This window comes from Schistocerca nitens, chromosome 3, assembly GCF_023898315.1.
Source record: "Schistocerca nitens isolate TAMUIC-IGC-003100 chromosome 3, iqSchNite1.1, whole genome shotgun sequence".
NCBI lineage: Eukaryota > Metazoa > Arthropoda > Insecta > Orthoptera > Acrididae > Schistocerca > Schistocerca nitens.
Window position 1 is genome coordinate 403,671,422 of NC_064616.1, and position 15,713 is coordinate 403,687,134.

Genomic DNA, 15,713 nt, shown 5'->3' on the forward strand with positions numbered 1-15,713 from the left:
ACACTGAGTCAGACACATTATAATCAAATTTCCTGAGTAGTTAAGTAAATTTTGGAATTAAATTCTGAAAGTGGTTTTGTTACTGCAGTTTGAAATTTTCAAAATTGGGATTAGTTGTTGATCTGTTAGCTACCATTAATAAGTTATAGAAGAAGCATTGATTATTTTTTTTTCAACTGATTGGACACTGCATGATGTTCCACATCAGTTGCTATATTTCTGTAATTCTTGACTCTAAGGGCTTTTGTCAAAGTATTTCAGCTATTATAATTTTGCAAAAAGTTGAAAGTTTCATTCAGTGATGCACTGTTTAACTGTAATATATGCAAGATAATTCACAGTACAATAATTTGTAGTGTAAAGTAAATTTTGTAAGTAAGTGCTTCACATTTCTGTCCATAAAATTTCTGAAGTGGAGTTACTGTATTCCACCTACTTCAAACAACATCCATTGCCTTACACACAAACAAATGCTTTGTGGTGCAATACAGCAAGCTAATATTCTTGTAACACCACTGAAAACATCCAAGCTATTATGTTCTAGTTCTTGCTTATATCCCTATATATTTATCATTATTTTGAGTCATTCCATTGTTTTTATTTCACCCAGGATTTTCTAGTATCATGCCAAAGAAAAATTGCATCTGAATGTACACCTTTGGTCTTGTAATGGTTGTTAAAATATTGTAACACATGGATGTGTTTCATAAACTGTGATGTTCAATACTCATGTCTGTTGTATATTCAGAATATAACAGTTATTTATAATTGGGAAGCATAATCACCATTTAGCAAGAATATTGAAGTAGAGAAAAATCCCATGAATTAAAATTATTGTTAAACCACAGTAAGAGATTAGAAAAAAAAAGCTAAAGAAAAAGGGTAGGCCCTGGTTATAAGCAAATTGGTTGATGTGTACATTTCCAAACTACAGATGACTTAGTAATCAACATATAGGAAACAGCCAATAATTCATTGCAGATTTGTGTTCATATTGTTATGGGCTGACTGGTTCTGGCTGCAGAGTTGCCTGTGTGGGAAGCTGTAATATGGTTTCCAGTACCATGTCAAGCACTGAGTCAAAAATACTTATTCAACAAGAACATTCTCCATTACTCAATACAATTACAGCATTGGCGGTATCAGCTTAGTACTATTCATGGCTATCAGGCAGCGATTGATATCCTCTGTGCCATGCTCAGACAGTGGGGGCCGGCAGCAACCAGTAACTTGACCAATGTGAGTTGTCCCATCAGTTTGGTTACGAAGGGCAAGTCAGGCAGGAACTGAGTAGGCTCCACATTGAAGCTGGGACCCACAGAGACTGGCTGAAGTGTCAGTTGACATCACCCACCAGATGGTCTCACCTTAGCAGATCCAATTCAGAGCTCAGAACCATCAGGACTCAATGATGGCTCATAGATCAGCAGCTTCAGCTAGTCAGTGATGCCACTTGAGGGTAGAGTAGCTGAGTCATACATTTGTCCAATGACTGGTCAAATACATGAAACTGCAGGAATGGAACCACTGGCTGAGCTAGGAACATTTATACTACCTCTGGACCGGTGTGTTCAAGGGGCGGTAACCATGCATTCAAGGAGCAGTAAGCTGTGGTCACATATCTGAGTATGGAGAAGCCACATTGTACCACACTGTGCATGTAGTAACACAGTGAATCTCTGACAGCAGAAAGACACACTGCAGAGTACTGCACCAGCACTATTGCAGCAGGTGGCTGCAGAATTACTTGAATGGATGGCCAGCAAATCACTCAGTTGGTCATGGAGGTCTGAATGAAGCTCAGGCCACAATGCTCCTGCCCCTTCAGGAACATCCAGTCCTCTGAATTCCAGGCTGCTGCTGAACTTGTGAATCACTAAATCAGCACAGCACTACTGTGTCTACAGATTTCCCCCTACTCTTGCAGTGCACTTTCCCACTCCACTATTTACACTTCATGCACACTCTGTTCTTCTTAAACAGTCCATCATATCATATGGTGACTTGTACAACCAGAATATTCGGTCACCTGTGATAAACTTTGTGGTTTCCATTAAGTTGGTAGGTGAGATGGGAGATCGGATAGGCAGACAGCTCTTTTCTGATGGTAGATACAGCCCACAAAAGTGACGGCCGAGATTAAGAACATTCCCAACATTGAAATTCCTGTTACCATGTCTCAGTGCTGGCACCCAATGCAGTATTGCTGAATGTGCTGGAACAACTGTTTTGCACTAATGTGGCCGTTCAGTGCTGCTAACAGCTTGTTTAGGAACTAAGTATGGTGAGATAGAGGGTAGCTATTGAGTAAATTAGGTTCTTTGCTGGCAGGATTTTGAGAGGATTATCAGGTAGGTACAGTAGAGGACACATAAGGTTCTGAGCATATTATCACTGCTGGTAGCCAAAAAGTGAATCCTGAGATGTCACATTGAGTTTCGTTTAGCAGTATTCCACTGTTCCAATTGTTTTGTTACCTTTGAGTGTCCCTGCTCATAGCACCATCTGCTTCATGAGAAACAGTTCCAATTCACATGTCCTAGTGATAGTTTGGACCATCTTATAGAGCATACTGTAATCTATTCCCTTTGGCTTTGGTACAGCACTTCTGCTGCCATCAGTACATCAGTCTTCCTATCTGAAATAACTAACAAAATCTTCTTTGTTTTGAGATGTATAAATTTCCCTTATGTTCTCCACTTCACTGGATACTGATGTACCTCACATCATTCATATCTACTGTTACTGCATGCTATCCATGGAGTCATTTGTGACAGCACTAACGTGCACTCTTGTAAGATGGAGATAGATCCATAATGTGTTTTCCTCTGAAGGCCAAATTATTTCCAGAGTGGTTGGTACCCCTACCTATGTCTGACGTAGCCCTGCCAGAAACTTTCCTGGAGGTAGCACAGTTTTAGTTACCCTTGTACTGCATACTGGAAGGCTTCCTGTAACTCTGCTACTTCTATTTGAGCGTTGCCATTACTGTCAGTTCTGGTACGCAAAACTCTTTCCAGGGTTAACTGTGTGTCTCACAGATCTAATTGTGCTTGTATAATATCCAAATCTCAATTCACCTCATTGCCCACCCCCTTAGTGTAGTTAGTCAGCTCCACACTTAGTCCTACTGTTCTTCAACACTTCATTTTCCAGATTAGCGAGCTGGGTTGTATACCATTTAGTCAGAATTCTATTGCCCTCTGCTTCCAACTGCACATATATCATCATGCTGCACACCTGCCTCATATTTTCAGCATCATTTGTCCTCAAGACAGTCATCAACTATCTTCCTCCTGCATCTACACATCCCTGTTTATGTCTTCTCACGGTGTGCAGCACTAGATCCATAGCCTGCTATAACTGTCCCTCTAAACAATTATAAGAGGCCCTTAAACTCTAGTATTCACCAGACACTTAATTTAACACCCCCTTCTCCTTAGCTTTCTGATGGATCTCCCCAAAGACTTTGTCCAGCCTTGAACCTCATTTCTCAGTTTCAATGTCCACCAGTGATCTGTCATGTCAATGCCTTCTCACTGAGTTAACAGGACTCCATCCTCTAGTGGCCATACCTGTATTGTGCGCAACCCCCCACAATTGCAGAAGTGCAGCAGCATCAATAGCATGATACGTCTTGTGGCCATGTCTGTCAGTGATGTTGCCTAAAGCAAGGAAACTTCAATCACCCTCCTCACTTCTCTATTAGAGCCTACCTCTTGATCTTAGTGCACACAGTGAGGTATGTGCAGACTATGTGGAGCAGCTTGCTCCTTTGTCATGCCACTTTCCCTTTCACGTTCCTCCCCCCTCCCCCCCTCCCCTTCAACCCACCTTTATTTGGAACCAGTGCTGGTAATGGGGGTAAAGCCTGTGGTGCACCTTGAAAGAGTTGAATATGCACAACATGGATGCCTGTGGTACAAGGAGGGAGCTGTAACTTCACATTTACTGGTAAGATCATCTTGATCACCTGTTGTGGATCTTGGTAATGAGCATAGAAGTTTTTAGTTTCTCTATATGGGATGTAATGACTATCAACATCCCATAGCATCCTACATGACATTTAGAGAATTCAGCAATGTGTTATCCCATTCACTCCCACTGCTCAAGGACCTTTATGTTCACTTTTAGACCTTGATGACTTACTGTGTATAAAGTTTTCTCAAAATTCAGCACTGGTGGACCATTTTCCCAAAATTCAGCACTGATGCACCATTTTCCCCACTCTGCGTTTTACTATCTCAAATGCTGATGGTGTCTTCTGTCTACATACTACCTCATATGACAAAAGTCCTATACTGCCATTCACTTTCAAAATGTATGCTGTCACTATGTAAGGTAATAGTGTATTCCAGTCATGATGATGACTGGTGTCATAGTGCCTCAATATCTTTCCTACCATCCTGTGGACCTATGGTAGAAGGCACTTGTTCTTAATTTTTACAAATCTGTAGCGAACAATGAAGTTGCTTTATCAGTTCTGACATTAAGTAAGTACATTGATCCAGATCAAGATCTCTGGTGTACTGAAGTTTAATAACCAGTTACTAACCATGGCTTGTGCCATTGTGGTGGCTTATTAATTGATAATAACTATCATTTGTACAGGGGGTGAAAAGTGTTCTGTTATGGGTAATACACAATGATTCCCTGCTAGTCTGCTGAAAAGGGCCTAAAGTGTCTAACCCAATGACCTCAAATGGTTTGCTGGCCTCCAATAATCTCTGCAGTGTAATATGCTGATGGTTTAATTTGACTTATTGTGCACATGTACACAGTTCCTTACTCAGTGTTGTACATCATGCTTATGTGCCTGCTTCCAATATTGTATGGCTAAATGTCACTCTGTGGTTCTATGACCTCCATGCCATGATCATGTACCTGTTTTAACACTTCATTTTGTAATGCTGCTCGTACTGCAATATGAGATCAAAATTTTGTTTATTTACATACATTCCATGATGCACAGTGACCTTTCATTACATTCCAGATAGTTTGCTTTCCACATCAGTAGCATCTACATTCTGCCATTCTCCAGAGAAAGCACCCACTCTTTGTATCACACAAATTTTCTGACTGTGGACATCTCATTCCTATGTAAATTTCAAGGTTGATGAATCACCTCAAAATCAAATTCACTTTATATTGCTGCCACATGCATTAACCAGGTAGATGGGTTTTTCAATGCTAATAGCCATCTCAGTGCTGCATGATCTATTATGTCTGTGAATATTCTTCCATAAAAATAACATCAAAAATATATTATGCCATATATGAGACTAGGTTTCTCTTTCTCCTTTGTAGAATGGTTCTATTCCACATTATTCAACTGTATTGAGATAAGGCAGCTTGATGTTCTGCGCCATCCACTTCCTGACTTACTACGCAGATGGTCACATGATTGCTTGCACTGCATGATAGCAGAAATTCCTTCTTAGAATTTGGAAAACTAATACCGGTCCAGTTGTTAATGGTTTCTTCAACTGACTGACCACAACCTTGCACTCCACTGACCAGTGAAATTTCACTCCTTTTTCCAATAGATGAGTGAGTAGCCATGCTTTTACTTACAGTAACAGTTCGCCAGGCTTAAGAAAGACTGCAGCTCTTTTCCTGTATTATGTAGCACTGGAAAATCCTGCATGTCTTTCCTGGAGTTGCTCCAACTTCCTTGCAACTTATTACATGCCATACATACAGTACTTATTCTGGCATAAAGTAACATTTTTCTAATCTGACAAGGGAACCTCCCCATCACACCCCCCTCAGATTTAGTTATAAGTTGGCACAGTGGATAGGCCTTGAAAAACTGAACACAGATCAATCGAGAAAACAGGAAGAACTTGTGTGGAACTATGAAAAAAATAAGCAAAATATACAAACTGAGTAGTCCATGTGAAGATAGGCAACATCAAGGATAATCTGAGCTCAGGAGCGCCGTGGTCCCGTGGTTAGCGTGAGCAGCGGCAGAACGACAGGTCCTTGGTTCAAGTCTTCCCTCGAGCGTAAAATTTTATTTTTTATTTTCAGACAATTATCAAAGTTCAGGCACTCACACATAATCAACTTCACTCTCCAAAATTCCAGGACATGTTCAGATTTGCTTGGACATATGCAGGATTTGACGGTCTACACACGGAAAATTTTGAAAACGTTAAAAACATATGTTTTGACAGAGCACAGGGAAAAGTGTGCGACTGTGAAACTGTTGGATTCATTTGTTGCAGTTTATGTGACAAACTCTTATGTTTTCATCACTTTTTTGGGAGTAATTCTCACATCCACAAACCTAAATCGGGCAATGTAGAAGAATCTTTTTACCCATTCGCCAAGTGTACAAGTTAGGTGGGTCAACAACATATTCCTGTCATGTGACGCACATGCCCTCACCAGTGTCGTATAGAATATATCAGACGTGTTTTCCTGTGGAGGCATTGGTTGACCTATGACCTTGTGATCAAATGTTTTCGGTTCCCATTGGAGAGGAACGTCCTTTCGTCTACTAATCACACGGTTTTGCGGTGTGGTCGCAAAACACAGACACTAAACTTATTACAGTGAACAGAGACGTCAATGAACGAATGGACAGATCATAATTTTGCGAAAATAAAGAAAAACTTTTCACTTGAGGGGAGACTTGAACCAAGGACCTGTCGTTCCACAGCTGCTCACGCTAACCACGAGACCACGGCGCTCCTGAGTTTAGATTATCCTTGATGTTGCCTATCTTCACGTGGACTACTCAGTTTGTGTATTTTGCTTATTTTTTCATAGTTCCACACAACTTCTTCCTGTTTTCTCGATTGATCTGTGTTCAGTTTTTCAAGGCCTATCCACTGTGCCAACTTATAACTAAATCAGAGGGGGGTGCGATGGGGAGGTTCCCTTGTGAGTGTTAAATGTGCTATGCACAGCTACTTAAACAATTTGCTTAGCTATAATACATACTCTTCCATTTTCTTTGCATTAACCATACATTATCTAAGTTTCAATAACCTATCAAAGAGGTGCAAAAATGTGCTGGTATTTTTTAAACCTAAACAACATATACCTATAATGTAATGTTCTGCCAGCATCATAAATATTGTCTTTGGGTGATCCCTTTGTGCTTTCTGTAACTGGTGATAACCACACCACTGATCCAGGATAGGAAAATATTTGCCCTGCCCCAGATTATTCAATGTTTCCATTATATTCAGCACTGGATAAGCATCCCTAACTGTACACTTGATATGGTACCAATAGTCACAACAAAAGTGATTCACCTCATAACTGTTGGTTAATAAATTCTTCCGTCACTGGTTGCAGGTGATGTGCTATACAGTACAGCTTATAATACACAGACAGTTCGTCCCCACTTGAGATTCAGTGCTGTGTCACTGGGCTCACTGGCAAAGATGCACAACTTTTAAAGAGATCCTCATATCCCAAGAATAACTTCTCCATTGCTATCTTCTTTGCCCATTCCAAATGCTCTACCTTTATCATAATGCAACGAAACTGGTGGCTTGCTTGAGCTTAGGGTCTGGATTTGCTGTATCTGAATTGTCTTGATGCATGATCTCAAAGTCTGTGTCCAGTAAAATCTTACACTTTCTTTCATCCACTAAGTTACCTGAGCAAAACTGTACCATTGCACACATTTTAGAAGAGCTTCTATTTACTGGAAGCACTGCACAGCACCCCTGGACACCCATTGTTGTTAACATTTGATTACTGTTCCCACCCCATGTGCATCTATCATGCTCCATGGTAGGCTTTTGTCTATGGTCCTCTTACGTTCACCTCATTCACATGCATTTTCTACATTGCAGATCGTGGGGCATTCCCACTGTATGTGGCTTGTTCTCTTGCATCTTCATGTAGTACCAGTTCCCTTCCTATCTCAAACTAAGGTCACCACATCTAACTCCATTAACACCATCGCAGTCACAGAATTCTGCTTGTACATTTCTTGATACACCAGGCAACAGGCCCCATAAAATGCATATAATGCCCTTTGTTCTGTCTCCTGCAGAAGGACTCTCTCATTCATCATCATGTATATATTAATGTTTAGCATTCTAATCCATTTTGCAAAGTTTTTGATGGATTCCCTGTATTTGCAACACACTGCCCAACTGTTCTCTGCAATACCTACAGACATTGTTCTTCTGTATTGCTGTACTAAGCTTACCGACAGAATTTCAAGTGTCTATGTGTTCCAGAACTTCTTAGTTTATCCCACCAAACATAATTACGCAATATATAAAAGCTGCTCTGATCAGCATCCAGCATATTCAGCTCTTAATAGGGTTTTTATGAACACTAATACATCCTCGAAACAGATTACAGGGCATGACTGGGCCCATTGAGCACTGTGCCCCATCAAGTTACAATGCAAATATCTAACTGGCTGCAAACCCTTATATCTTTCATTATTTTGCCCTCCAAAACCACATACGTGATTAATTGAGTCCCATTTCAGCACTTGAAGTTTACATTCAGACCTCCAATCCTGGCAATGAAACATTGCTTACCCAACCCTAACACATGCAAAACAACTCATTTTCACTCGCCATGGTGAAGTGATGCCATACATCATCATAGGCACTGGCTCTTCTGACAACACTGTTACAGGCTTGCCAGTTGCGAAAGCAGGGTGGTGTGTGTAGAGAGCTGTGGTATGGCTTTTCCATTATTTTTGCAAGTGCAGAATCAAAAATTCTTACTCAACAAGAAAAATCTTTATTACTTGATGCCTCCTGTGCACTGCCCAGACAGCAGTGGCCCAGGTACCAGTTGTGGCTAGTAGGCAGCGAGTGTCATTCTCATCAGTACGATGAGACAGCAGCAGTTGGTGACAGGCAGAAACCTAGCTGATGCAATTCACCTTGTCAGCTTGATGACTTAAAGCCAAGCCAGAGTGTTGTCAAGTACTGCTGGCACTCTGTGATACTGACACGAGTGTGCAGGCCATAAAACCTGTGACCCTTAGAGACTGGATTGATTGTCATGTGATGACACACCCCTGGATGGCCTCACCTCAATGGATCTAGTTTGAAGCCCATGGCTCATAGATCAGCAGCTTCATGTGCTCAATGAGGCCAGAGTAGCTTTGCTGTAAATTTGACTGACTACTAGTGTGGACACTATGCCAGTCAAATGAATGATGCTCAAGGAATGTTGCTACAAGCTGAGCTCGGAACATTTAAACTTGCTCTGGCCAAATGTGTTTTGACAGGTGGTAGGCCTCCAATGCTTACTTTGCTGTAGAAATGCCCATTTTGCTACACTGTGTAGTGACACAGTCAACCACTGACAGCAGAGCACTACATTGCAGGTTGCTGCATGATGATTGCTGCAGCACCCAGCTTCAGAATTACATCAGTGGCCAGCCCACATTTTACCTGGCTGTATTCAAAGGCCTGTCTGAAGCTCAGACAGCATCAGTATAGGAAGGACATCCTTCAGATGCATTTGATTAAAACAAAAGGACATTGAAACAAGTGTACTGAGAGAAAGGTGTAAAGTGAACTAACATAAATAAAAATAGAAGTGAAATGTATTTGTAATAGAAAGATAGCCATGTAAAATAATATACATGGAAGCACCAAAGAAACTGGTATGGGCATGTGGATGCAAATAAAGAGATATGTAAACAGGAAGAATATAGAGCTCCAGTTGGCAGAGCCTATATAAGACAACAAGTGTCTGGTGCAGTTGTTAGATTGGTTACTACTGCTACAATGACAGGTTAAGTGGGTTTGAATGTGGTGTTATGGTCAGCACATGAGAAATGGGACACAGCATCTCTGAGGTAGTGATAAAGTGGGGATTTTCCTGTACTACCATTTCACAAGTGTACCGTGGATATCAGGAATCTGGTAAAACATCAAATCTCCGATATCACTGTGGCCAGAAAAAAATCCTGCAAGTACAGGATGAAGAGAATCATTCAACGTAATGGAAGTGCAACCCTCCTGCAAATTGCTTCAGATGCTGGGCCATCAACAAGTGTCTGCATGTGAATCATTCAACGAAACATCATTGTAATCGGCTTTCAGAGCCGAAGGCAAAGCTTTACACCTAGCCTGGGCCTGTCAACAGCAACAATGGACTGTTGATGGCTGGAAACATATTGCCTGGTTGGACGAGTCTCGTTTCAAATCATATCGAGCGGATGGACATTTACAGGTATGTAGACAACTTCATGATTCCATGGATCCTGCATGTCTGCAGGGGACTGTTCATGCTGGTGGAGGCTCTGTAATGGTGTGGGGCATGTGCAGTGGGAGTGATATGGGACCACCTGATATGTCTAAATATGACTCTGACAGGTGGCATGTACGTAAGCATCCTGTCTGATCATCTGCATCTATTCAGGTCCATTGTGCATTGCACCCCACACATCCACAATTGCTACAGCCTGGCTCCAGGAACACTCTTCTGAGTTTAAACTCTTCTGGCCACCAAACTCCCCATACATGAACATTATTGAGCATATCTGGGATGCCTTACAACATGCTGTTCAGAAGAAATCTCCACCTCCTCATACTCTTATAGATTTATGGACAGCCCTGCAGGTTTCATGGTGTCAGTTCCCTCCAACACTACGTCAGACATTAGTTGAGTCCATGCCACATCGTGTTGCGGCATTTCTGTGTGCTCGTGGGGGCCCTAGACAATATTAGGCAGGTGTACCAGTTTCTTTGGCTCTTCATTGTATATTATTGTAATGAAACACAGCAGTTTGAAGTTGCTCGCAGCCTCTGTAAACCTAATATTTAAGTCTTCTCTTTCATTTTGGTCAAAGAAATATTCTGGATGTTTAAAAATTCATCTTCACCTTTTTTCTGTTTTATGATTGCATCTTGAACATCATCTGCCATTTCAGTACCTCTGTTCGAGTGATTTGCCACTTAATGTCTTCATTTGCTCACTTCTTCCTTTACTTGCTCTTCTTCTCTTTTTTTTCTCTGAGGTGGTATGGCACTTAATGTTGCCCATTTCTGGCATTCTTTACAAAAATACTAGATTTACCAGCCTTGTCATATTATTGTACTTGTTACTCACTATTTCTGGTGTTGTGAGATAATGCGATGAATTAGTGTTGGCTTTGGCAACACTTCTTAATGTACCCTTACTGGCATGTGACATAACTAGTTAAGGAAATGATTGGGATCAGACCTTCCCTTCCTATTTATGGAGTATCTCTAGGACTGAATTTCAGAGATTACATAACCATTGAAGCTATTAAAACAATTTTACTCTTTTAAATGAGGCAGAGAAACAAAAAATAGATTGTGGATTTGTCTACTTATAAAATCATCCCATGTTCTGTGCAGTGTAATTGATAGATAATGTTAAAAGTGTTTTAGGTCACATTTATGTAGAAGTTTTCATAAAAATGCTTTGGCCATTATGTTAAAAGATATCCATGTGTAATTCCATATATGTAGCATGTTTTAACTTTATTATTTTGCATGTTCAAATTGAAAATATGATTATGCAGACTAGGTCTACTAGTAAACCGCAGTAATACCATACCTTATGGATTACATTTAAAAATAGAAAAAATACACCTAAAAGAGTTATTATTTCCCAATTAATCAGCCTAAGAAATAATTTTTCTGTGGTAAATGGTGAATTATGTAGGTACTGGGACATCTGTCATTTACTGGAGTTGTACAGGTACTCTTCTTTTTATAGATCTGTTATCAGCTTGGCATCTTCTTTAAAATTCTTTTTTTCTGTTTTACAAATTCAGACAGGAAGCAAATTCTATCATTGCCTTAAATTTAAATCACACTACATTTGGTTTCAGATAGCTGTGGCTGTTGTTTCTTTGACAGAAATTGATGATCAAACAACACAGCACATACTATTAATTCATCAGACATGTATTTAGTTTTGAGTGTCGCAGATGTAAACTACCAGTAATAGAAATATTCATTTAGGAAATGTGATCTTCAGTATTTTCTCAGAATAAATATAGAGTTGAACCCCATTTATGTGATTAAAAATAATTTAGTCGAACAAAACACTTTAGATTAGAACTCTGTCACACTTAATGTGTTTGTGCAGTAGTTAGTGCATGGTAAATTACTGAATTTTTGTACACAGTATCTTCATTATTGTAATAAGTAATTTAAGTTCACATATTGTGTGTAAATGCAGACACTATCATGGTTGATTATTTTCTTGTAGCTATGCCAAATGTGAGGTTTTACAGAGGTATGGAATTAGAGTATTTTCACATATATTTAAAATTATAATTTTCATTATTAGAGTAAAACACTCATTTTCTACTAAGGATATAAAATGCCAATGTTGTTTTTTATGTTACTTTGAATGGATATTTTGATTTTATTTTTCTAAGAATGATAGCTATTGGTACATATGTATCACTTCCTGAAATGTGTAGGTAGAGTATCAACTAGTTCTTTATTTTGCTGCACTCATCATGTTATCAGTTGTATGCGCTTACTATAAAAGTAAGCCACAGACTAGCTTCAAATAAAGGCCAGTACATAGATCTCATGATTTTTAAAGGTTGTTGCAGTGAAATATCAAATTTTCATGAGAACAATTGACAAAAGTCTGCATTGATGGGTGTCATCATAAGTAAGCCATAAGCTGAACATTTAAGTCCACAGAAGTGCTCTTGTTAAATAATGATTTATGACTACTTCCCAAAGAATTCACTGCTTTGTACGAGGGTTGGAACTTTAATAGTGGCAACTATTTATTTACAGCGTGTACAAAATAGATACATGATTCAAAGTTTTACTGACCTTCAAAGCAGTCACCAGCATTGTGTATAACCCGCTGCAAGCGATGTGGAAGTTGTAGAATACTCACAGCAATGCCAGGTGTGTTGACAGTTTGAGCGGCACGGTCTATTGCCTGATGAATTTGTAGCAGTTCTGAAGTGAATGCCGTGAAGTGTTTCCTTCAGTTTAGAAATCGAGTTGAACTCATGAGGGCTTAAGTCAGTGGAGTGCAGTAGGTGGTATAGCACTTAGCAACCCCATCAGTCAAACAAATCAGTAACAGCTTGCACTTTATGTGGTTGAGCATTGTCCTACAAAATGATGGTCAGGTCCTGCAGAAAGTGTCATCACTTATGTCTAAGCTGGTCGTAGGTTGTGTTCCAAAAATGAACAGCATTCGCTGAAGAACTGCTACAAATTTGTCGGGCAGTAGACCGCACCACTCGAACTGTCAACACAACTGGCACTGCTAAGAGTATCCTATGACTTTCACATTGCTGGCAATGAGCTATACACAATGCTGGTGACTACTTTGAAGGTCAGTAAAACTTTGAAACATGTATCTGTTGTGTATGAACTGTAAACAAATAGTTGCCACTATTAAAGTTCCAACCCTTGTAGAAACAAAATATAGTGTAAACCCTTCACTCTGAAATAATATATGCAAGAAATGGACAAAAATATGGAAACAGCAAAAACACAATACAATTACAATGCTCAAATGGTGTAGAAAAGCTGTTGGTATTCAAGACAGCTCACAGTCTTGTCAAGATGGATAAATGCAGGTCCTACATGGCTTTCAAGGGAATTTCTGCAAAACTGTGGCAAGTTTGGGTAATGATGATGGAGGTGGCTGCCAATCGCACACACTTTTCTCCAAAATAGATGACAAAGACTCAATAATATTGAGATCTGGTGACTGTGGTGGCCAGGGGAGATGTAAGAATTCATCCAAGTGCTCACAAAACCCATTCTGAACAATGCAAGCTACGTGAACAGTGGTCCTGTCAGCTTAGAACACAGTATCACCACTGGGGAACAAACATACTACCATGGGAAGGACCTGATCAACCAAAACATTTACATAATCCTTAACAGTAATTCAAACTTGCACAGTAACCATGGTCCCAATGGGATACCACAATATGAATGTCCAAATCATCACAGAACTCCCACCATATTTCTCCCTCAGGATGTGAACTTGGCCAGAAGTGGAAACTGTGTGAAACAAGACTCATCTGACCAAATGAAATTCTTCCATTGCTTCTCAGACCACATTTTATGGCTTCGGTACCTTGTTTTCCTATTATAGGCATCTGTATAATTGATGAGTGAGTTTGGAATTCCAGCTCGTCCTGCATTCCCTGCTTATAGAGCCTCTTCATATTGTTTTGGTGGTGACAGAGTTCGTGAGTGTGACATTCGGTACTGCAGTGAGCTTTGCAGTTGTTGTCCTCTAATTTTTTGTCACAATCCTCGTCAAGGTCCATCTGTCATGAACACACACACACACACACACACACACACACACACACACACACACACACACACACTCTTAAATCTGCACTGTGACTTAGTGGATGATGTTTTTCTGCTTTCTCTGTATGTAATACAAATGTTAGATACAGTGTCTCTTGAAACACTAAACAAAAAAAATGGTTCAAATGGCTCTGAGCACTATGGGACTTAACATCTGTGGTCATCAGTCCCCTAGAACTTAGAACTACTTAAACCTAACTAACCTAAGGACATCACAAACATCCATGCCCGAGGCAGGATTCGAACCTGTGAGCGTAGCAGTCGCACGGTTCCGGACTGAGCGCCTAGAACCGCTAGACCACTGCGGCCGGCAAAACACTAAACACTTTGGCTCCATTAGTCATGGAAGCACCCACCATACAAACACCAATAATTTGCCCATGTTCAAATTCAATTAGCTCCAACATAATGGACTTGCAATTATACAGAATACTATTCTCATCATGACTGACACTTACAATGTATTGACGATATTTCACTTGCAATGTATTGACGATATCTTGCAGGTGCCACTCATGGTCAAATACAACAGTGCAACCTGCAGGCTTCGTTAGCACCTGCATTTATGTTCAAGCATGCATTTCTCATTTAGTTTCCATATTTTTGTCCAACTTCTGTTATGTTAGCAAAAACTGACATGGGTGAAGGTATTTGTGAATGTGTGGTTATGAAAAACTGTGCTATGTAGTACAAATGTATTTGAAATGTAAAGTTTTTCATTAAGTCTCCATTTAATTAGCCTCAGATGTAACCAATGCCCCTTGTATAACATTGGGGTATATAGTAGATGCTTGATGCAGTCCAGCACATTTTGCTGTTGATATAAGGCAACATGTAATGAACCAATATCGTCAAAGATGGATAGGTAAGGAAGGCCTGTAACTTGATCCCCAAAAGATCATGTGCCATCATTATTCTGGTCCTTTCTATCTGAGATAATCTTAAATGGAAAGTGTACAGCACTATTGATTTTATTGAAGATTTTATTGGAAGAAACAGCAAATTGTACAGTCCTGTCAAGCTTTAGGAGATGGTCTAGTGTTTTTTGAAAGAATTTAAACCACTGCAGAAATGATGTATTGCATCCAGGCATGAGAATGACACTTGGAACACCTCCTTCTACAAGTACAGATGTACAGTAAATTGTAACATGTAACATGCTAAAGTAGAATATACATGTAGGCTGAAATCTGAGGATATATTCTGACTGAGAAATAAAATAAAGCAGTCACTAATCTAAAAGTTGGTTTGAAAACTATTTTGGTCCTTACTCAAGATGCTATGTTTTTCCAGTCTCTTGAAAATATAGACTAGCTCATCTGAAGAGCTACATTTCTGTTTTGTTGTATCTATTAAGAATGGTTGCTGACTAGTCCAAAAACGTTCAAGGTACTTAAAATATGAAATAAATTTGTG

At 39.8% G+C, this 15,713-nt stretch overlaps 1 protein-coding gene across 1 annotated transcript in view; it reads left to right on the plus strand.

The window, feature by feature from the left end:
* LOC126249251 (titin-like) overlaps positions 1-15,713 on the plus strand; it is a 640,870-nt gene that overhangs the window by 592,597 nt on the left and 32,560 nt on the right. Inside the window, exon 15 of the mRNA XM_049950908.1 lies at positions 12,193-12,219. Within this exon, the coding sequence (XP_049806865.1) occupies positions 12,193-12,219 (27 nt within the window). The remainder of the gene's footprint in view (positions 1-12,192; positions 12,220-15,713) is intronic.